Source organism: Sycon ciliatum, chromosome 1 (genome assembly GCF_964019385.1).
Source record: "Sycon ciliatum chromosome 1, ocSycCili1.1, whole genome shotgun sequence".
Classification (NCBI taxonomy): domain Eukaryota; kingdom Metazoa; phylum Porifera; class Calcarea; order Leucosolenida; family Sycettidae; genus Sycon; species Sycon ciliatum.
In genome coordinates, this window is record NC_088643.1 from 65,273,333 (window position 1) to 65,297,375 (window position 24,043).

The 24,043-nt window shown below is 47.3% G+C and overlaps 1 protein-coding gene across 2 annotated transcripts; it reads right to left on the reverse strand.

Moving 5' to 3' along the window:
* Nucleotides 1-18: 18 nt before the first annotated feature.
* On the reverse strand, nt 19-23,935 carry LOC135804893 (replication factor C subunit 1-like). 2 transcript variants are annotated; one of them, XM_065318865.1, is made up of 24 exons: nt 23,790-23,935; nt 23,644-23,709; nt 18,305-18,440; nt 17,571-17,639; nt 16,966-17,002; nt 15,775-15,874; nt 14,934-14,993; nt 13,262-13,933; nt 12,831-13,010; nt 12,118-12,231; nt 11,674-11,898; nt 11,211-11,451; nt 10,756-10,853; nt 10,050-10,167; nt 6,811-6,905; nt 6,372-6,509; nt 6,150-6,245; nt 5,595-5,693; nt 5,069-5,217; nt 4,860-4,974; nt 4,204-4,349; nt 3,138-3,219; nt 2,650-2,781; nt 19-899 (listed from the first exon to the last, which is right to left on the reverse strand). In XM_065318865.1, the coding sequence occupies exons 1-24, from the start codon at nt 23,790-23,792 to the stop codon at nt 588-590; spliced, it is 3,483 nt and encodes a 1,160-aa protein (XP_065174937.1). In that variant the 5' UTR covers nt 23,793-23,935; the 3' UTR covers nt 19-587. The 2 variants fall into 2 exon arrangements, with proteins under 2 accessions (XP_065174937.1, XP_065174936.1); XM_065318864.1 differs by having other exon boundaries at nt 11,211-11,454.
* Between the last annotated feature and the right edge of the window lie 108 nt (nt 23,936-24,043).

The window sequence follows — 24,043 nt, forward strand, 5'->3', positions numbered from 1 at the left end:
GGGTGCTGCTCGGTGATGAACAGAATCAGGAGAAGATACCTGCTTCAAAGTATATTATGCAAGCTATGAAAGTATTAACGACGAACACCTCGCGTAGCGAACTGCAGCACACTGCACTGGCGTGACGGCATGAATGTAACGGATGATGTAACAGTTCGGGCCAGTGAAGATGTGAACGAACAAGCAAGAAGCTGGCATACCGCCAGTAGTAGAATCTAACAATAGTGCAATCATGACCGTTACAAAAGCAAACAAATGGTGGCTCTAAACTAAGTTACTTGCACGCTCGCAAAGCTGACAGTTGAAGAAACGGCTGGAACGCGAGTACGGGTGTAGGGGACCTATACGTAGGGCAGGGTGGCACCACGGTGCCCACCATGGCTCACACAACGCAAGTGTGAAAAAGAGAAGAAAAAAGATACTGCATGCAAGCACATACGAATCTACGTACCTGTACAAGAATATAGTTGATGTAAAGAAACCAAGACTGGCTCTGGTAGAGATAACTGAGCCAGTGACATTGGCAGGGCTCACCGGCGGCAAACGTTAACGCCAGAGAAAAGCTCAAGAAGGAAACCATGCTGCTACTACCGTTTCTTTGCGCCCTTACCCCGACCTCGACCAGCAGATGGCCCGCTACCGCGGCCAGCCTTGGCCTTGGATGAAGATGCCAAGACACTAGCTCCAGATTGCTTGGGTTTCTTCTGAAGGATGGCAGCAACATCAACTTCCTCCTCGTCAGACTCGACCGGGTTCTCTCCGTCTTCACCGCCGCCGTCAGGCTGATCGTCAAGGCCCGCTCCGGCCTTGGTCTTGCGCTTCTTTGTCACGGTTGACTGCACCGAGAAAGTGGTGTTGGGTGCTGTCTTGTTGAAGTGCCGTGTAAATGCACTCTTGGTCTACGATGGCAAACAATACATTGCAAACAAATCATGTATTGTTAGATCCATCAAGTGACATGGTGTAGTGCAAATTCACAAAAAATGCCATGCAAAAATAGCAGACAGAAACAGAAGTGACATGTACACAACATAAGTTAGTTAGGTGAGTGGGGCACATGGGCACAAACAAAGCACACAACTCCTGACTGTACAATGTCATCAAGTAGCACAACTGACACAATCAAGCACACCAGTAGAAGCTAAACTACAAGTATCGTAAGTACTCAAGTACAGCTGGACACCACCATCTTTACACTGCATACTCAGGGGCGGATCCAGAGATCTCTACAGGGGGGTTCCGGTTGAATCTTTAAATTGAACAGCCAAACTATTATGGAATCAGATGTGCGGTTGACACTTGTAATAACGACAATCCGATTGTGTTAGTGGGAATCGCATGCTTTTAAAACACACTACGGACATAATAATTATTATATTTTTCCATCATCGACCACACCACAACTGCGCTCTCCAGCCGGCCTCGACACGTTGCCACAGCACACCACCACTGCACCATCGCTGGAGACTGAGTCGGAGCGCAGTTGTGGTGTGGTGGACGATGGAAAACCTGTACAGGGCCAAATGCTGCTGCTTACCCTACATTGTATATTATTTAGTACGGAAGACCCTTTCAACTTCTTGTAAAGATCAAATATGCAAGCCATGGGTACGTTGAGAGCCAGGAATGCCGAAATGACAACTAAGTTACCTTCCCTGTCCATTTGTGCTTTCGGAAATTTTTGGCATTTTTACGATGCGAAATGCTCTATAGTCACAGGACAAGAGCATCGTCTTCACTTCAGTGACAGAAACAACAATAGCGGAACAGTGTCGACAATTGTACAATCCTTCCAATGTCATCTGAAACACATCTGGCGCAGCACTCCGTTCCTGCGGAGGAACAACTAGTCACTACTGCATGCTGCAGCAGGTAGAGATTACTGACTTTGCTTGGATGTCGGAGCCCTCATCTTGATAGGCGTCAGCCTTTGGGTAATCCTGAAATAAAGATTATTATATTCTGAGGAGCTTGAACTCTACGTGTACGGTTCGAAGTTCGTTGAAGAGTGTCAGTACTCGGAACATCCTTTCTCTTCTGCAAAAAACTTGTCCAAGGAATACTGACCACACCACACCGATCCTGAGCAGCAGTGAATGACAGCGCCAATGGAGGTAAGTTTGGATCGTTTCGAAAGATCAAAAAGGAAACAACCACCCAATGTTGTCTACAGACTGGTCAGTGTCCGTTTGTAAATCACGGATGTGAACACCAGTACAGACTACTATCCGTACAGTATCGATCTACCGCACGCGCATGCAGTGCACTGGCTGACAGTCTGTGCTCCTTGACTCAGTGACTGCACTGACTGTGATCGGACGGACGTCCTTTTGTGCACACATGTACATGCTATTTTTCTCAGCCGCACACTTTGCAAAATTTAGGGGTTCCATGGAACCCCCGGAACCCCCCCCCCCCCCCCCCCCTGGATCCGCCACTGATACTTTTTTCATAACTTATCGCTTGATGGTTCAAAAACCATTTATCTAATTCGATTCAAGTACAAACAGCAGGCAACAGGAGAGTCTTAACATTTAACATTAGACTTCCTGAATTAGTCCAGCCACTGCCACCATGTGAAGCATGCTGTGCACACTGTACAGCAAGGGCCTCGGTTACAAATACGGCGTACTCGTACAGTGTACGCACCTTTGTCTCAAGCTTAGAGTACATGTCAGCCTTGGGTGGGAAAGTGCACAGCTCGGCCAGTGAATCCAAGTCTTCACGGAGCAGCGAGTATGCCGTCATCTTGTCCACACTCTCTGGAACACCCGATGAGCCCTGCAGACCAGCCAACCCACACATGCACATGTACAAAACCACATGGAAGAGATACGAAGCAGGTGAGTGCAAAGTCATCTATCATCCCTAGACAAAAATAACAGCAAACGGATGCAGCAAAGTATTACACGCAACTTGGTTGCTTATATACAAAGCCATGTAGATAATCGATTCAGCTACACAAGTAAGAAAGGAGAGTGAAGACAGGATAAACCTTTTTGCATCCAGCACAGCACGCAGACACAGGTATGATTTTCATAGTACAAAAAAACTAACAGATAAGACCCCCCCCCCCCCCCCCCACACACACACACGCACACAAACCACACACCCACAACGCTTGCAAAGGATCATACCTGGCTGGCCAGTGGCCGCAGTATGGCGTTGTACAGATGTGGCGCCATGTCCAACCCCATGTCCACTTTACTGACTGTTGTCCTAGTAACAAGACATGCAAATCATACACAACACACAGAAAACCAGACCCATTCTAGCGGTTCACGGCGCTGACTCCACCATGGAACAAGATATCACAGACCGTTGCAATATAACATAGGGAACTTCCTCTAATTCGAGGCGCCAATAATCTCCAACAAAACGCCCAATTATCCCGAAGACATGCACTCAGATTGGCCCGTACTGAGAAACACTTTGTTCAAAGCAAATCATCAAACTAGAAAATGTTCAATTTAGCAGCATTTACTGTAGCAAAGTAGAGCAGAAGGTTCGGTACATCACAAACTATTTTCAGAATTTTTCTGTGTTATTCTCGGCCTGTAAAAGGATTTAGAAGACCTAAATTTTCAACACCCTAACACTAACATCAAGAGTACATAACCCCCCAGAGTGTGCAACGCCTGATCCAGCTCTGCATAGGGTCTTGGTCGAGCGTAATCGGATCTTCTGATGTCATGCGTACACTCCACACCAGCTCAAGGCCGGTCTCGAGGCAGAGCATCGTTGTTTTTGATCCGAGAGTATCTGCGACTCCCCGGGTTCCCCTCAGATGTGTACGGTATTATGACGCAAAGATCCGATTACGCTCGACCAAGACCCTATGCAGAGCTGGATCAGGCGTTGCACACTCTGGGGGGGGGGGGGGTATGTACTCTTGCTAACATACATCATCCATGATCCAGCAGGATACTGCTTCTCTATACAAAAAAAGGCGAACACCAAAAAATTCTGAAATTACATAATGTTGCGTACAAAGTGCTGGGCGGTGATTTTCTCTCTCACAAGTAAACAAATTAGCAATGATGGGCGCCACTGTATGGCTCCAGGCACAACTAACAATGAACTATGCACTTGAACACAAGTTACACAACGCTGCTTGGGACTATTTCGCAGACTGTACAACACGAAGCAACGAGTACATAATTGGTGACCAGATGCAAACAAACAGCTCCAGCCGTGCCTTACGTTAGTCGACTGTGAAGAGAGATATCTTGCAGCAGGCGCTGGCACTTGGACTGCTTCGAGCGCTTTCCCAGCCAGGCCGGAAAGTCGACCTGCGCACTGAGCGAACCGCACATGATCGTGCCGGGAACTACGGTGCTCAACATGCCCTACAAGCACACAGCAGCATACAGGACAACATGATGCAGGAGGATTGAATTCGAGCTGACTGCAGACACCGTGGTGCGTTGTGATGAATGACTATGAGCACATTGTAAAGCATAGAAGGTCTGCTCTTCTTTGGATCATTGGCTCTGTGTGGTACTCAAATTAAAGCACAACGGAAGCAGCGTGTGGAAACGCAGCAGGTAACACATCTGCGAACCACTGGTTGTACAGTGTAAGTAAAGCATGACACCTACTTGTATAATAGCTTCACAGCGGTGCAACCGACACATTCTGCTGCAGCTGCATTCTGCACTCTTGGCACAGGTGGAAGATTCCTCCAAAAGGATGGTGGGGACTCGCGATATTGTTTTAAAAATTCAATAAATTGCAATTGAGTAAACGATTGAACACAATAGTCACTGCCCACCTAAGGAATGTCAAGGACGATTGCTCACACCAGCAAGAAAAACAACTTCGGACGTATCCCAAAGAGTAATGTACAAAGCGCATACCTGCAGTTGCAACAGGCCCCAGTTGTTTGAGGACCGAATGGTCCTCTCCACCAAATCAGACCGACTTATCGATTCCGCAGCATTAGCCAAGCAGTCCAGAGTCTTCAGCTGGGAGCTGCCAAGACATATGAACATATAGAGTACACCACAAATGAATCAATGATTTACATGAACACACAACTCTGTCCCCGTCACAACAACATTCTTACTTAGCCGCACGAGGTCGCACTTTGGGATACATCTCTTGCACAAACAACGGCATGAGAGAATAGTCCTGGAAGAAGAGATCGAGCTGGTCGCTGATCGGTTTCTTGACCGTATCAGGGGAGAACACCCGGCGCACCACTTCAAACGGACTCTGCGTACCAGAGACAAGAAGAAGAAGAAGCACACGTACATACAAACATGAACACGTTGACACATGTTGACCCGCAATACCAGTACTAGTGTGCTATTGAGGGACTAGAAGCAAAAAAACCAGGAGCATGGAAAGCAGTTCTTCCATATAGTGATGTGAATACTGAATATGCCAGTTAGATGGATATCGGTACACATATATTCATAGCTGGTAGCAGCTAACACAAGGTAAACAAATACTGTTTCCAGGGCAAAAAAAAGAGCATGAGAATTCTGTTGAAGCACGCATGAGCAGAACCCATAGTCGCAAATCGTAGCTTCACTGCAAGCTACGCCATCATAGGATTTCAAATATTTTCATTGACCACGGTATTGTACCATCTTCATGTGCTTCTCTGCTTTGCTCGAGTCCTCCTTAGCCTGGTCGTAGGAGACGGCGCGATCCTTGATAGTCCACAAGTACATGTGATGCAGTACCTACGTGCCAGAGAAAACACGCACACACACACCAGCAACCACACCAACACACACACACAGACGATACTTGTCAATACATGACGCTTGCACGGAGAGAAGACTGCAGTAAGCAACCAGCGCGGCTGATGCACGGGCGCAGTGATCTTGCCCTGCTGCCCACTGTCAACAGCTTGAACGGCAGGGAGAGGGGTTCAGCATTGTAGCCCAGGCCGTTCTTATTTTCATATACTGGAGTCAATGCGCACTCGCCACGAATACATCGGTACACTGCGTTTGGTGAAATTCTAGCCTGTTCATACTTTGGCGCTACGTTCTTCAGTGCCCGGCAATACAGTACCCAGTGTGTTATCACTGTAATATGTACACTGAACCCCACCAGCCAGACCACCAGCTGTACATACACTGAGCACATACACTGACTACCACTGTCAAGAAACCAAACAGGGTCAAACCCACCTGCCTGACGTCGTGGTTGGCTGCATTTATTATCAGGTCGAGCGCAGGTGGCTTGATCGAAATGCCTTCCCGGTACGCAACAGACAGCATTGCAGCCTGGAGAGAGAGAGAGAGAAATAAATAAAGAGAATAAGATCGAGCAGGAGCTGATAAGAGAAAATCTAAAACAAAGCATGCGCACACGTTGAAGTAACGCAAATATACAAGTCGGCAAAAACTGACCCGAATCTGCTCCACTCGAGGCCGTTGGAAGCGCAGGTCAAAGCAGTAGTTGGCTAGAGAGCGGATCTTCTGACTTTGCCTGTCGTTGCACATGCAGATTATCGGCATCTTGGTGGACTTGATGAGTGCAACCAGCTCCTGAAATGATCACACACACAATGTAGCCAACAAGATGATGCACAGTTCTTTGTGGAGAGTTGCACGCAAGTACCATTGGAGAGGATGAAAAAATGGCTACACAAGTAATGAAAAATCCAGGGCCAACTCGCGGACAACGATTCTCACACTAAAAGCCAAGAGATCAACAACCCACAGATTGTATTGTGGTTAATTATGGTTGCGCAAAATGCGTGCATCGATCTTGCCATACAATGCCAATAGCAATACAAGCTATCGTTCACACAAGCGACACTTGCTGCAAAGCAAACCGTTCACCCACCTGCATTCCACCACGATCCTCGTTGCCTGCCATACCATCCACCTCGTCCATCAGCAGTGCATTGCGTTGCTGGTCGTCCGTGCTGCTCTGGGCGGCTAAAACAGATAGCAAATACGAAAAGCACAACAGAAAACATTCCTTGGTTTGTGGGAAAGGTGCAAATGAAAAAAGAAAAGAAAGGTGAACAATGCTGGGCAGAACACAGTAGCTTGAAAAGCCATCGACGACATGCTTAGTCGCAGTACGACTACGTATCAACACCAGGGCAAAGTGTGAATACGCGCACAGAGAAGCATGGCGTGCCACCAGGAAGTCAAAACATCTACTAGGAGACGACACAAGAATTATAATAAAATTCTTGTGTCTCGCACATCGTTTCTCAGAAACGATGTGCGCATCGACCCCCGGATTCGGAAGTTCTACGTGATTCGCGATGTATGCAACTCGCGGTCACGACCCTGGCCTGCCGACCGCAAGCACGGCACAGACAAGAGATGCCACATAAATATGTCATAATTTAGAGTAGGCGTGAAACGGTTCCATGTTTTTCATGTTCGGGTACCCGAATGCCAGCATAGTTTCCCACGGTTCGGGTATCGGTTCCATGCACTCTTTTCTCCAGACCGACCAAATGCGTCCGTGACAATTATTTTCAAGTTAGAAAACATTTTTACGAGCAAGAACGAGACATCGGAGAGTCCATGGTCCATGTGCGAAGAAGGTACGCTCGTAGTGACCAGGATCGATAGGAGAACCCTTTGGATCCATGGAAGGGCGGTGATCATAAGGTAAGACATTTAAAAATCTTGAGTAGACTTGGCATGTACATGTATTTGTACGAGAACAAGATTTTTCGAGTTTCGGTTCGAAATTTGAAGGAACGGGTACCCGATTCTTTTCAGCTGGCGGTTCCAAAACTGGTTCCTTACCCGAACCGTTTCACCCCTAATTTAGAGTTACAAATTACAATCGCCGGTGTCATCTCCATAGATGCTATGACTTCCGGCTTGCCACCTACCACAAAGCCCTGCATTGCTGTTTACTGACAACATAATTGTACTTTCAAGTAGGCAAGTCGTGATTGTACAAATACATATGAAGGACATGCTGGGCAAGTATAAATGCGTACATATATATATATATATACACACAACAACAAGGTTGTCAATTTCATAATACTAAAAGCTTTTCACCCATTTTCATCAGTAGTTACATGGGAATGAGCAAGAACGAAAACGAAGCCAGAATTTATACTGGGGGTAGAGAATCAGCAAGAATATTCTTACGCGCCTCAAGTTCACACTACACTACCATAAGAATGTATGGAGCAGTGGAAAAATGCGGGAAACAACACATGAGGGGAATGCAGTACCAGAACAAACACGTGATAAAGTTGTCAGTCCGGTTGCAGCTCCATACATTCTTATGGTAGTGTAGTGTGAACTTGAGGCGCGTAAGAATATTCTTGCTGATTCTCTTCCCCCAGTATAAATTCTGGCTTCGTTTTCGTTCTTGCTCATTCCCATGTAACTACTGATGAAAATGGGTGAAAAGCTTTTAGTATTATGAAATTGACAACCTTGTTGTTGTGTGTATATAAATTTTGTTCGCCTACATCTCTATTTAAATATATATATATATATATATATATATGCACACGTACACGTGCACACAGATACATACTTGCACACAAACTAGGCCGGTCTAGGAAGCTCGAGGTAGAGTGCTCAATGTACGAATGTACAGAGCAGTATACACACACAACAGAGGCGAAAGGCTGTCTTAGCTGTAACTTAAAGTTTCACGCATCGGAGCGATCATCATACAGCAGCATTCACTACTTGCACACATGTACAGTCAACTTCGCTAATAACGACTGCGGATATAACGACAATTCGCGAATAACGACAGCATTTCCATGCCCAGAGCAAAGTCCCTTCCACCTGTAATACATGTAATGAGACTTCGGGTATAACGACACTTCGCGAATAACGACACTTTTTTGATGCCCCGCCGAGTGTCGTTACCGTAAAGTACCGCCAGAGCGCCCCACCATCTCATCCTTTCGTGGTCGTATTGTGGAGGTGGTCTGCTGTCTGTAGGTCATACGGCATGAACCTTGTACACATATTGCACGTTTTGCAGTCAATCCGTACCTTCGAGCGGACACAAGCTCCACACAAAAACCTGCCAAGTGTGACCTTAGTACACTAAGATTCTCACATCGTACAAATTTCGTTGCACTCTGCCATACGATCTTCCTTCCTCTGGCTGTAAAATCAAGGTGGGGCGCTCTGGCGAGACGGGGCGCTCTGGCGGTACTTTACGGCAGGGCATAGATTAACGGCCGGACATCGGACATTTTCCGGCCATTTTCGGCCACTGACTGGACGTTTTCAATTTCACCGAACATAGTGTCCGGTCAAAAAAGTTAAAAAAAGAGCAGCGACCTTTCGACCTTTTTATGCAGAGTTGGGCTTTCTTCGGAGCTTCGTGCCAAATGCCACTTGCATATCGTACAACTAACACGTATACCGTCGTCTCAGGTGTAGACTTCACTATATTAGAGAGGTTCTACTATACGTGAAACGTAGAGAAATCACGTAGAGAGCAGGTGTCTGGGGTAGAGTCTACGGCTTCGCGTGTTTTGGCTCCAGATTTCTACGCGGAGATGAGGTTCTCTACGTTGTGGCACACGCAGAGAAAATGCGTACGGATTTGCTGGGTATCGATCAACTGCATGCAGAAAACTGCCAAATATGGAAGGGGAAATTCCCAGTACACATTCCACGTGACTTCTCTAGGTGAAACATCGAGCAGAACAGCATTTCTTTACGTTACGGGAACGCGAAGAAAGTTCGCGTGATTCTTTGCGTCGCGTTCCCAACACGTAGAGCAGAACCTCCCTATTATTTACTTGATCCGCCTGTAGCAACGCGTTGTTGCTACAGTCAATTCAGATACGTCCACATAATGAGTCATTGTGAATATACTTCAGTACTACTACGAAAAAAAAGAAGAAACACCCTGAAAATGTGTTGTGGAAAATGTCCGGGCATGTCCGGACAGATTTCAAAACGGAAGGACATTTGTCCGGGCTAAATGAAATCCTTAAGCTATGCCCTGTACGGTATAAGCGAAGTTGACTGTATACACATACACACACACATGTACACACATGTACACACATGTACACACACACATACACACACACAGCAGCAGCAGCAGCTCAAACTTACCACATTGGAACATGCCATTGATAGTCTGGTTGTCCAGGCTCTGGGCGACGACGGTTTGCAGGGATTTCTTGCTGCGCGTGTCACTCGCATTCAGCTCCACATAGTGAAATCCAGCCTCCTGCTCTCACCAAGACACATCAGCACACGTACACACGTACACATGTACACACACACACGCACACACAATCCATGCAGATGAACACGTCATGCAATGAGCACAACCATTTAACTCACAACGGGTGAAATGTTACTAGGAGCTATGTATACACAATACAGTACTAGAATCCTGGACCAGAAACAACCTGGCTCATACTGATTCACAGAAAGGGAGAGAAGGGGTCCGACGCTGACAAATGACTCGTCGAAGTTGGAGGCCAGGAAATGAATATGATTAACGTATACACGTAGTAGGGTGGTGGTACACGTATGATCACAGCATTCAGTCTGCTTCAGCAGTTGATACTGTACTGGCACCGCAATGCTGGGTACTGCATAGCCCATAGTCATAACAGTATTTGATACAAACAAAGCTAACCATTTTTTAACTTTTTCTTTTCTTCTTTTACCAATGTTTTCAGATCGGCAAGTGATACTTTCATTGAAATCAACACTTTATCCAAACTTTCCAAAATACGGCAAACCCTGATACGGCGAGCGGAGCACCGCAGTGGTTAGCACAGAATGTCACCTCATTACCGCGACCTACCTGACAGACAAGCGTTGCAGTGGTTGTCTTGCCAATGCCAGGAGGTCCGGAGAGCAAGGCAGCACGGTAGCCAGCACCGCTGTCACGATCTGGCCGTACTGTTATTGTTCCAAATTCACAGCGTGTAGGCACACACACACACACACGCACACACACGCACACACAACAAACAACATAGAAAGAAATGACTTCTCTACAGCGGGACGGCGTTAAATTACTCCCGCAACTAAACTTGGCGGCATTCTTACAGATACACATTCATATGAGTGAAACTTATGCAGACAGACTAGGAAGTACAATACTCACTAATAATGCATACAAGTTGAGGCACAGCAGTGGGTCTCTCAGGGTTTTCTTCTTCTTTCTTTATTATACACTGTTACAGCACCTGAAACAACTTCTCTACGGCTACGAAGTACACCTGTATGCATGGGTTTGGTGCAGCGTGTACACACCTGATGTGTTGCGATGCCAGTTACGCAGCCACTTGAGCAGCTTGTTCATGTTGCTACGGTCACCCTGCTGACCAATGAGCTGCTTGAGAGTGCGAGGTCGATACTTGTCGACCCACAGGACTGATTCTGGGCCAGACGACTCTGCAGAAGACGCCGCAGATTTGACCGAAGAACCGTTTGCTGCCAACTTTGAGGAGAGTCCCCCGTCCGTGCTGGTCTTGGCGGTGGCTTTCTGCTGCTTCTGCTGTAGAGTACAAAGTGCAGAAGCGAAGACCAGAGATGCCAGACAGGCAGCAGGACATAGCAATCACAACCACCAAGACACAGCACATGATGCGAGCTAGCACTGGCTAAGAATGGTTAAAGCCAAACAGTGAAAATAAACATGCACTGGATGTCAGCAGGGAGTAAAATACCGGTAATTTACTACTCCTGGTGTCAAGCCTCTCTCTCTCTCGCTCACCGTTGAGGACGAGTAAAACGACGAAGACGACGAAGCCGGCTTGGCTGCCGACGTTGACGAAGATGGCGACGCTGGTGGCTTTTTCACCGTGAACAGCGGTATGTCATCGGACTTCTTAGCTGCCTTTGCTGCTGCTCCTGCTGGCTTGGTCTGCTTCTTAACGGTGACTGCTGGAATCTCATCTTCAGGTGCTACACCAAGAATGATAGCATTCTTGCTTGCACCCTGCACGAAAGATTAGAACATGGGTCATGGATATACATTTTAGCAAGATGCTGAGCAAACTGTACAGCTACGCATGTACACAAGGCAAACAATGCTTCAAAAGAATGGGGGGGGGGGGCAAACGCCTTAGAACCTTGCAGATTTACCATTCGTTAAAACTGCCATGACCAGTCAAACAGAACACTATAGTCACATGAACAGGCGGGTCTTGTCACGTACCTTTCCCTTGGATGGTGTTGAAGCGCCTGCTCCATCATACGGCTTGGCAGGCAACTCCTTGACCAAGTCGAAGAACTCTTCCTCCGTGAGTTGCTTGATACCAAGCTTGTTCGCCTGCCATCAAGAAAATCAAAGCAAGGGGGAAAGCCAACTTGAAAGAGCACCGCATGCTAGAAAGGAGGCCGTGACTCTTGCCACAGTTTCGCTCGTCCTTCCCAGCGAACCACATGAAAGGAAAGAGAAAGAAGCGGGGAGGGGTAAAAGGCAGCTATACATGTCTGTAAACGGTAGACTGCTGGTGGCCGTACCGCGCGCTCACTCTATGCAGGCCTGCACTCAATCAACCTGTACAAATACACAGCACCTTCCACGCGGCCTACAGGTATATTGGTACAGTGTCCACCCAGCCCAGTATTTGCTGGTTTGGGGTTGCACAATGCCCAGCGCTAGCTGCCTCCCTGCCGAGTAGCACTGTACAGTAGAACCCCGTGTTTGCCGCACCCAGTACCAAGCGGAATCCTGTACTGACTGGATAAATTTCCATGCACCAGCGTGCTGTGGATTGAACGTTCATCCCTGGATGAAGCGGAATCCTGTCATACCAGGACAGTTTCCGCTGCACCAGGGGCGTCCAAGTTAGGGAAGGTTTTACAGTTACTGTACAACATTCCCGATAATCGTATCTGTACTCTGTAGATAAGCAAACAGCTTACCTTTTCGATCTTGGCTGGACCCGGCTCCCGGCCGGTCACCACATAGCTAGTACGCTTTCCAACGGTCTGGGTCAGCTTTCCACCGTTCCGCGTGACCAGCTCCTGGGCGTCCTCTCTCTCGCAGTACTCCAGCACACCCGTGATGATGAATGTCAAGCCAGCAAGGCAATTCTCTGCACCCTGTAAGCAGCACAGCAAGCACCAACATCAGCATCAGCAACAAACACCAGCAAACCCCGCCACTCTTACAGCCAACACCAACACCCCGACCAGCAACCACAACATTACCAACAACAAAAGGCAGGCAGTCTCACCAAAGGAAAAGATGTGCAACAATAAACTGAAGAAACTGTTTTAACAGTTTCTTCAGTTTATTGTTGCACATCTTTTCCTTAAGAAACAATAATAAACCCCAAGCTTGCGAGCCATACCTCTGGAAGTTGCCTGGAGCCAATGTTGCGAGGCCCTTCCCTGTTCTTGTATTCAAAGTAACTCCGGTTGCGCTTCAACGGTGCAGGAGATGCCTCCTCAGGGTCAGCATTCGCACTGGTTGGGGGTTCCATCTTGGCTGCCTTGGAAGGTGTTGTCGCAGACTTCTTCGCTGCCCTGGGCTCAGTCGAAGTTGGCGTTGCCATTGCTGATGATGAAGAAGAAGCAGTGTTTGCTTTGGTACCTGCCGTTTTCGACTTCGGTTTAGGTGATTCTGCTTTGACAGTAGACGTGGGTGTCCTCAGAGTGCAGACATCGGTCTTCGCAGCTGGCTCAACTGTAGTGGAAGCCTTTGTTGGACTGGCCACACTTGAGGGCCGGGTAGGCGTACGCTTCGGACTCTGCTCCAAGCGAGTCTCTCTCTTGGGGGAGGCCAAGGAAGACGGTACCTTCAGGTGAGGCCGCTCATGCTTTCGAGGGCTTTGCCTGAGGGGACTTTGCTCGAGACGGGCAGTGTTCTTCCTTGGCGAAGACCTGACAGGTGTTGTTGCTGTCTTGCTAACACTTGGCGCAGGAGATTCTAGCAGCGCCGGAGAGAACGCAGCATCACTTGCTTCTAGCAATGCTTCAGTGAACTCTGGGTCATCAAGTGGGTCTTCCATGTCGTCATCCGGCTGTAAGAATAGAGACGATAAAGAGGAGAGAGAGAGAGAGAGAGAGAGAGAGAGAGAGAGAGAGTATACACATGAACAGCGCTATCTACCGTATTTCCTCGATTAATGGACCATGCTCGAATAATAGACCATGCTCAAATAGAAGACCCTCCTAGAGGCCTCACGGAAAAATAGTAGACCATGCCTGAATAAGAGACCCGATCTCTTATTTGAGTTCATCGCTTTGGGCATGCGCACTAAGAAAGCACGTGGTGGATCAAAAAAGGACGCGATTTTAGGTTGCGCAACTACAATTTTTGTAGTGGCTAGTGCTTTCTTTCATTATTTGAGCACGGTCCACTATAATTTTCATCGGCACATCGCTGGAAATGGTGGATTTTTAACACGTCATAATTCTATATTATGACGTGTTAAAAATCCACCATTCCAGCGATGTGCCGATGAAAATATAGTGGACCATGGTCAAATAATAGACCATGCCCAAATAAGAGACCAGGGGTCCAACCCTCTTCAAAAAACAAAAGACCGGGTCTATTAATCGAGGACATACGGTAATATCTATCAGCACATTTACAAGCCTAATTTGCGTGTACAGAAAGACAGCGTGATTACTCTAAGATTGCTGAGTTAATGCTCATTGTTTCGTGCTACCATGTACAACCACTGCTATTCTACCATACACGTGCTTTTTGAGAACCTAAAAAGACTGTTCGTGCGTCGCGGGTTGGACGTTAATTCGGCAAGTAGTGCGTGTTTTGATTATCATGTTCTCATAGCCGATGCATACCTTCGATGTTGATACCTATACGCTTATTGATAGCACATTCATTCTTAGAAATCATACTTTGATAATATTTTAGTGCTGTGTGTGTTGCTTCTCCAACTTAGTTTCTATATTTGCTCATTCATCATTTACTTTTTTAAGTTTTGTATCAGTCGATTGCTGTTCTCATGCGAAATTCTAATGAGAAAGAGTAAGCGACTCAAAATTCGGACTTACCACAGAAATAGGCAAATCCTTCTCCGGGGTTTCTGGAATCACTGTCTTCTCCGTCGGCACCTGGGACACATCAACGCAGTCGCAGCACAGAATTCAGCATCACACATACAGCAATACAATTCAACAATCGGTGTGGAGACACTAATTTTATCACAGCATGACGATGGATGACAGTGAGGTGGGGGAGTCCGGTGGTGAAGACCAGGACGATGCACATGAGTGTGACTCAAACAAGTGCATTGTCATCTGTTATCTCGTCCGGATTGTTCGAGTGTGAATGATGATTCTCACTTCTCTCTGTTTCGTTCCGTGCAAGTTATGTAAGGCAGTTGAATGGTTTAGAAGCTCTCTGTATGGGTTTATACAAGCCTGTTCTTTTCAAACAAAAGAAGTGTGATGTAGCTCGAAATTATCTTGTAGGGTTACCAATGCGTAGTGTCACTTGAACATTGTTATTAACAAACGCTTCGCCGAATGCATTATGTTACGCACATTCTTGCACTAATTATGATAATTATTGTGAATTTCTGACTGTTACACACTACAATACATGTATATGGAATGTTTCTTCACCTCAGGTATCCACTCCTTCAAGTACCAGTAATTTTAAAATGTTCTTTTGAAATATTTTACTTAGTTCCATAATTCCACTGATGCATGGGAGACGAAAAAGCGATTTCAGAATAAACCGTAGTTGACGCAAATAACAATTCCCAGCCGTGCAAGGCAGAACTACAGCGGGTAGTGACATCACACATACTGGCATGCACACTAGAAACCCAGTCATCAGTCCCTAAATCAAAGCCGACCGACCCCGCAGCTACACCGATCATCAACAAACCTTTTTCGATAGCGAGAGGGACTTCTTCGCCGGCATCTTGGCTGGTGTCTGCTTCACAGGAGCATCACCAAAGAAGAGATCCGCGCTGATATCTTTCTTGCTGGAAAAGGAGCAGGTATATATATACGTACAATGAATACATACGTACATAAACTATTTAACAGGCATCACTTAAGAAGACAGTAGGATCAGCAAGGCAATACTGGCGGTGGACATAAAGGTACCAAGAGATCTGCTATGAATATTAGTGCTGAAACGATTATATCGATTACTCATTGCTTACTCGATAAGAAATAGATCGAACGGTTATTTCGATTTTATCGGCTAAATGAGTAGAATGGTACTTACGCTCGGTACGGGATTTCCCCCATTTTGGGGTCGCACAAAGCATGCATCGAAAGTGTTGCGAGTAGGTCTACGACACGAATACGTACAATCATACTGTACTCTTGCAACATTGATGTACGTGTAAAGTACAAGCGCGATCTGAGAAACATCGACGCGATCACCGTCGCCGTCTTTTCAGCTGACTGCTTAGTGCTTTTGTTACATACAGCATTCAGAACGGGCAGGCTCAGTATGTCACTATGTGTCTACACTAGCTGCAGGGGCTGGAGTTCCCTCATCATGCGAGTAGTCTTGAGCTAAAGACAGTACAGTGGTCTTCAGTTTCATGTTTTCCGTTCTGTCGACGGTTCCCGAACCAGTTTGCTCGACGACAAGCTAGGCCTGGCGTCTGTGCCTATTTTGAGCATAGACAGGAAAAGCAACTAGTTCCTTGTTGGTGCGCCTCAAGTCAGCTCATCCGTCGAAACCCGCCGATCTAAACCCCTAGCCGGCTTCTCTGACTTCATCGGCGAAGTCAGCAAAGTCACAGGCGAAGGGTACCATGAGCTCTTGGGTTGCAACCAGTGAGTTGCCTCTGTCTTGTCTGTATTCGTCTGGTCAGTCCGAACAGCTGACAGACTTGTTGCGGGATCATCGGATCTATGCGCCCGCTTTCCGTCGCTGGCGATGTTGGACTCGTAATTTTTTTTGAAATTCACAGAATGTACATGTACTGATGTAGTTACAATGATAATCGTTTAGCCGATAAGCCGATCGTTATGGTATCAGCTAAGCCACTAAGGAAAAAACGTAATCGTTTCAGCACTAATGAATATAAATACGTGTAGATTGCAAGAAACTTACCTTGACTGAGTGGCTTTGTCCGATGACTTGCTCGAATCTGTGGTAAGGGGATAGAGCGGTAGCAGCAGGAAAGAGAGGGAGAAGGGGAGAGAGAGAGAGAGAGAGAGAGAGAGAGAGAGAGAGAGAGAGAGAGAGAGAGAGAGAGAGAGCAGAGATAGATAGATAGAGGGGGGGGGGGGAGATAGGACCCAAAGAAAAAAGAACACAAAATCCTCAGTCACAGAAGGATCACATCAAACACACCAACGGGACTAAACCGGCAGCTCAAAGCACTTTCCTCAGCGTTCGGTATATTTGCCGCCAATCCACAGCACATGCAGTACGATCATACTACGATGTGCAATGTACACAATACAATGCTAGCAAAAAAGGAAGGATAGTTCACCAGATATTTCGGTTCAGGTCTGGACACTGGTCACCACCACTCTGCGCAGTAACGGAACATTCAAACAACTGAAGCAGATGCTTCAAACGAAACGGCTCATTGCACTCAATCTTATCCTGTGCCCACTACTTCCTCTATCCGTTAAAACATGATCAGTGCACACATCGCCCACAGCCTCTATCAGCACCAGAAGCACACAGGCATACCCAGAAGCACATACCAAAATAGCGAGATGTGCTGCCCTTCTTCTTGGCAGGAGATGGCTGGGCTTTCTTGCCATCATCTGAGTCTGAACAAACCCAAACATAAACAATACTGAAAATCAGAAAATCAGAAAACATCACTGACGCTACAGCCAGGGCCCTGCTACAACTACTGACTAAGTTTACCAGGACACACACGCTCTCTCTCTCTCTCTCTCTCTCTCTCTCTCTCTCTCTCTCTCTCTCTCTCTCTCTCTCTCTCTCTCTCTCTCTCTCTCTCTCTCTCTCTCTCTCACAAACACAAACACACGCACACCTTGAACTCTTGAGCGTGCCAGTTGCCGACAGCAATGACAGCGAAGGGACTATCTTGCTAGCTTCACAGTACGGAGCGTAGCGCTTGAGATCCCCCGGGGCGACAACAGACCTTTCTGCATGCGCAGCGGAAGCCAAGATCAGGATCAGGGGGAGCACGACGATGAGCAATCTGCCTCCACGCAGGGCGATCTTGGGCAGCAGCACACCAGCAGTGAGAAGGCATGGGGGGGGGGGGGGTGATGAAGCGGATATCATCCGCGATGTCACACCACCGCTCGCGTGGACCATGGTGAGGACGCGTTGCAGGGAGCTCCCCAAACAAGAGCTGCGTTGGCATACGGTCGCGCACGCTCGCACACACAATCGATGGCGTAGGAAAAACAGAAAAACTAGTTCACAGAGCTCCAGTTCCAAAAATGCAGCTGAGTCTTACCAGAGCTGTCAATGTAATTGATCCGCTTCCGTGAGATTTCCTTTTTGCAGCTGCGAGCCGCTGGCTTCTCCGGAGAGACCTTGGCTTTCTTCTTCGAACCAGTGAACGCCTCGTCGTCGTCATCACTGAGTATCGCCTGTGGTGAACGACCAATAGTGCCATACAGTCAAACTTGTGCTTAGCGACAACCCCGGTACTCCATGGTGCAGTAGTAAGAAATGGTTCAACTTCTCATGCACAGGTGGTCTTTCTACACATGCACATGCACTCAGACAGCCTGCCTGGCAGCCGGTTCTACCAATCACTGTACGAATTGAACGCATTTATATCTCTGTGCTGCATTCAAATACAGTAGAGTCGCACGCCCAAGAACGTTGTTTCCAAGCGGTTAGCGTGGGGTGTTTGCATTTTTCAGCAGTCTGGCTGCGTTCTTATAGCACGTTCTTAGAAACAATTTGGATCATGTGCATCTCACCGTCGTGTCCGAGTGCTACGCTTGCGTAGTTGTTCTTACTGCAATACGTTTTAGCAATATTGAGATGCCTTTTGTTGGCTCTTCTGCCTGGATTTCATTGACAAATGCGTTAATGATAGCTTGCATACCGTCCTACCGGTAGGACCCAAGAAATCGAGCTGCAAAAGTGCCTTTAGTTGAGAAATTTCTTGAAACAATTGTTGAGATGAGGTCTTTGTCAGGCAAAGTAATGGCGCAAAATGCAAGGCTATGTCCAGTGCATTGCGTATGCGCAATTTTATCAAATTTCAAAATGGCCGCACATAATCCTGTCGGTGCGCTTTCAACTCTGTCCAAAGTGAATTTTGACCATGGCACATCAATTGTGGTGAGGTCCTAATGTTTTTATTAGCTTGCCAAGGCAGTGGAATGCATAGTTCCATACTCCGTTTCCATGGTTACCATACGTTGTTACCATGGAATTTTGTAGTATGCCTTGTGCGATCACGTCTAAAATTTGTGGACTTCTTCATTAGCCCCTTAGCAACAGTTAAGGGTCAAATTTTAGGTCAATGTTAGAACAGAGGCCATGCAGCATGTCTGTGTATGATGGTCTTACCGGTAGGTCCTACCGGTAGGACCGAGGTCTATGCAAGCTATCATTAAAGGGGAAGTTAAGGCAAAAATTAAAATTTCACCAGTTGTAGTCTTCGGGGTGCTGAGTCGAATGGTCTTGGTCCGAGAAAGCTGAGACGCTCCCTTCCTACTTGAATCCCAATCGAACTCGCGCACTTCCACCGAAACTGGGTGACTGCGCCCTACTAGATGGGGATTTGTATGCAAAATGTCACTGAAAGCGCCATTTCGTTCTTATAAAAGCACGGATGACCGCGATTGGCCCATATGTTGTAGTCTTTTGGACACCGAGTCGACTGGTTTTGGTCCGAAAAGGCTGCGATGCAGCGTTCCTCCTTTATTCCCAATCGAACATGGTTGAACAAGTGGTCACGTGCTCCTGGGTGCCCAAATCACCTGGTCACCACGCCAGCAGGCGACAATTTTCACACCAAGGTTCAACTCGAGTGACAGGACTGCACCCAAAAAAGGTCAAACAGGCTAGTAAGTTGTACCCTGCAGGCACGGTGACCAGCTGACTGGTGTACGCAGGAGCACGTGACCACTTGTTCAACCATGTTCGATTGGGAATAAAGGAGGAACGCTGCATCGCAGCCTTCTCGGACCAAAACCAGTCGACCCAGCGTCCAAAAGACTACAACATATGGGCCAATCGCGGTCATCCGTGCTTTTATAAGAACGAAATGGCGCTTTCAGTGACATTTTGCATACAAATCCCCATCTAGTAGGGCGCAGTCACCCAGTTTCGGTGGAAGTGCGCGAGTTCGATTGGGATTCAAGTAGGAAGGGAGCGTCTCAGCTTTCTCGGACCAAGACCATTCGACTCAGCACCCCGAAGACTACAACTGGTGAAATTTTAATTTTTGCCTTAACTTCCCCTTTAAGCCCATGGATCCTTCCATGAGTGACATGCGAACTGTCACCATTAGGCCAAACTAAAAAAGGTGTGTGGTTCGATTAACATGGACATTTTTTTTTACGGGCGGGCGGGTGGATTTTTTTTTAAATATATTTTTTAGTACATGTAAATACACTGTATTGCCTTTAGACACCCAGTACATCGGCATTATTACGCAGTGTTATGCCATACATGTTGTATAAAGGGATCACTGGCTAATACTTTGAAACATTGTGCAATCTCGTCTGTCCTTCATCCCAAAACAGAAGGCCGTCCTTAATCTGGAACGAGGCAATCACTCTCAACCGGACGGTCACTTCAAAATAAGTCTCGCCAGTCTGCCGGTGGTCGTATCGAGTAGACTCTACTACCAGCACAAGGCAGCAGTCGTACCACTCACTGCACTGCACTGCAGTACAACTACAAGTCAAGTCCAAAAGGAGCCGCCTGCGTCCGCAGACTCACGCTGCACAGCACGTAGACGTGGACGTGTTCAGTCCACGTACGTCAGTCACACGACAGCCCGCCGAAAAAAAAGTTACGGTCGGGCTGAAAAATGTACGGTCGGTCGGGTGAGTCGAACCACAGACTTTTTTCAGTGTGGCCTTATTGTTATTATATGTATCTCAAATGCCGCCAGAACACCAACACCACAGTTCTTAACTTAGGCTGCGGTGTTCTTAGCATTTCAGGCTGGACGTTCTTGGGCTCCAAGTTCTTCGGTGCGCGACTCTACTCTAAGGCTTCGACAACATTCATAGATCACCCCGACAGCCACAGTTCATATACCGTAAAGTACCGTTGATCCGCCCCCTGTCGATTTTCTACCTGTGAAGCGACTTCGGCGTATACAGCGAAAATACGATGTTCACCCGACGCATGCACTGCTGTACACAATACTTGCCAATCCAGGATGAAAATGGGCACAATCCAGGACATCGAGTCTAAACTTCTACGCTGTTGTACATCGTACTGCACTTGACAGCCTTGATCTAATTCCCGCCCCCTCCCGAAAACCCAGCTGGGAAGCGACATGGCGTGGGGGGCGGATCAACATGTTAGAACAGAGGCCATGCAGCATGTCTGTGTATGATGGTCTTACCGGTAGGTCCTACCGGTAGGACCGAGGTCTATGCAAGCTATCATTAAAGGGGAAGTTAAGGCAAAAATTAAAATTTCACCAGTTGTAGTCTTCGGGGTGCTGAGTCGAATGGTCTTGGTCCGAGAAAGCTGAGACGCTCCCTTCCTACTTGAATCCCAATCGAACTCGCGCACTTCCACCGAAACTGGGTGACTGCGCCCTACTAGATGGGGATTTGTATGCAAAATGTCACTGAAAGCGCCATTTCGTTCTTATAAAAGCACGGATGACCGCGATTGGCCCATATGTTGTAGTCTTTTGGACACCGAGTCGACTGGTTTTGGTCCGAAAAGGCTGCGATGCAGCGTTCCTCCTTTATTCCCAATCGAACATGGTTGAACAAGTGGTCACGTGCTCCTGGGTGCCCAAATCACCTGGTCACCACGCCAGCAGGCGACAATTTTCACACCAAGGTTCAACTCGAGTGACAGGACTGCACCCAAAAAAGGTCAAACAGGCTAGTAAGTTGTACCCTGCAGGCACGGTGACCAGCTGACTGGTGTACGCAGGAGCACGTGACCACTTGTTCAACCATGTTCGATTGGGAATAAAGGAGGAACGCTGCATCGCAGCCTTCTCGGACCAAAACCAGTCGACCCAGCGTCCAAAAGACTACAACATATGGGCCAATCGCGGTCATCCGTGCTTTTATAAGAACGAAATGGCGCTTTCAGTGACATTTTGCATACAAATCCCCATCTAGTAGGGCGCAGTCACCCAGTTTCGGTGGAAGTGCGCGAGTTCGATTGGGATTCAAGTAGGAAGGGAGCGTCTCAGCTTTCTCGGACCAAGACCATTCGACTCAGCACCCCGAAGACTACAACTGGTGAAATTTTAATTTTTGCCTTAACTTCCCCTTTAAGCCCATGGATCCTTCCATGAGTGACATGCGAACTGTCACCATTAGGCCAAACTAAAAAAGGTGTGTGGTTCGATTAACATGGACATTTTTTTTTACGGGCGGGCGGGTGGATTTTTTTTTAAATATATTTTTTAGTACATGTAAATACACTGTATTGCCTTTAGACACCCAGTACATCGGCATTATTACGCAGTGTTATGCCATACATGTTGTATAAAGGGATCACTGGCTAATACTTTGAAACATTGTGCAATCTCGTCTGTCCTTCATCCCAAAACAGAAGGCCGTCCTTAATCTGGAACGAGGCAATCACTCTCAACCGGACGGTCACTTCAAAATAAGTCTCGCCAGTCTGCCGGTGGTCGTATCGAGTAGACTCTACTACCAGCACAAGGCAGCAGTCGTACCACTCACTGCACTGCACTGCAGTACAACTACAAGTCAAGTCCAAAAGGAGCCGCCTGCGTCCGCAGACTCACGCTGCACAGCACGTAGACGTGGACGTGTTCAGTCCACGTACGTCAGTCACACGACAGCCCGCCGAAAAAAAAGTTACGGTCGGGCTGAAAAATGTACGGTCGGTCGGGTGAGTCGAACCACAGACTTTTTTCAGTGTGGCCTTATTGTTATTATATGTATCTCAAATGCCGCCAGAACACCAACACCACAGTTCTTAACTTAGGCTGCGGTGTTCTTAGCATTTCAGGCTGGACGTTCTTGGGCTCCAAGTTCTTCGGTGCGCGACTCTACTCTAAGGCTTCGACAACATTCATAGATCACCCCGACAGCCACAGTTCATATACCGTAAAGTACCGTTGATCCGCCCCCTGTCGATTTTCTACCTGTGAAGCGACTTCGGCGTATACAGCGAAAATACGATGTTCACCCGACGCATGCACTGCTGTACACAATACTTGCCAATCCAGGATGAAAATGGGCACAATCCAGGACATCGAGTCTAAACTTCTACGCTGTTGTACATCGTACTGCACTTGACAGCCTTGATCTAATTCCCGCCCCCTCCCGAAAACCCAGCTGGGAAGCGACATGGCGTGGGGGGCGGATCAACGGTAATTTACGGTAAGTGTAATGACCTATGAGTATAAGTATGATGTAGATGGTGACACCCTGTCCATGCAAAGTATTAGAGCTGCCTTTGCCAGTGCATCATGCACTTGCAACTTGCAACGCACATAGGAGGAGCAACAGTAGTCAGTATGCTGTACTGGAAATATCCATGAAAAAAGGTGTGTTTGTACAGAACTAGCGCTCAGAAATTTAATGTGATTAAAAAAATGTGGGTGGAACCAATACTTGTACACATAAAGAACTGCGCGAGCTCTCTTACTGCTTTCCGCTTGGGTGCAGGTTTGGCCTGTTTTCCTCCTGCTGGAGAGAGCCATTTGCGTATGTCCTAGTGATCAGTGAGACACAAAAGATTTCTCAATACTACGACTAAATTGAGGGCGAAGGGAGTGACTACTTTCCGCTTACCATGTCCAGGGACGCTCCTGGCTACAGTGTGCCAGGAGGAAAGCAAAAGTGACAAAATCAGAAACAAGCAAGGGATATTATTTTCAGGTCAGCGATACTGTTTCATGAGGCATACATAATCTGTACTGTTTTGCAGCAGGAAGGCAAGAACCTGCACAAAAAGCTGATGAAATGCGGATCGAGTTTGACTGTACTGTGCGAAGGCAAAGGGCTACCCACGTGAGATTTCAAGATTTCCCGCCTGATCAAGCTGC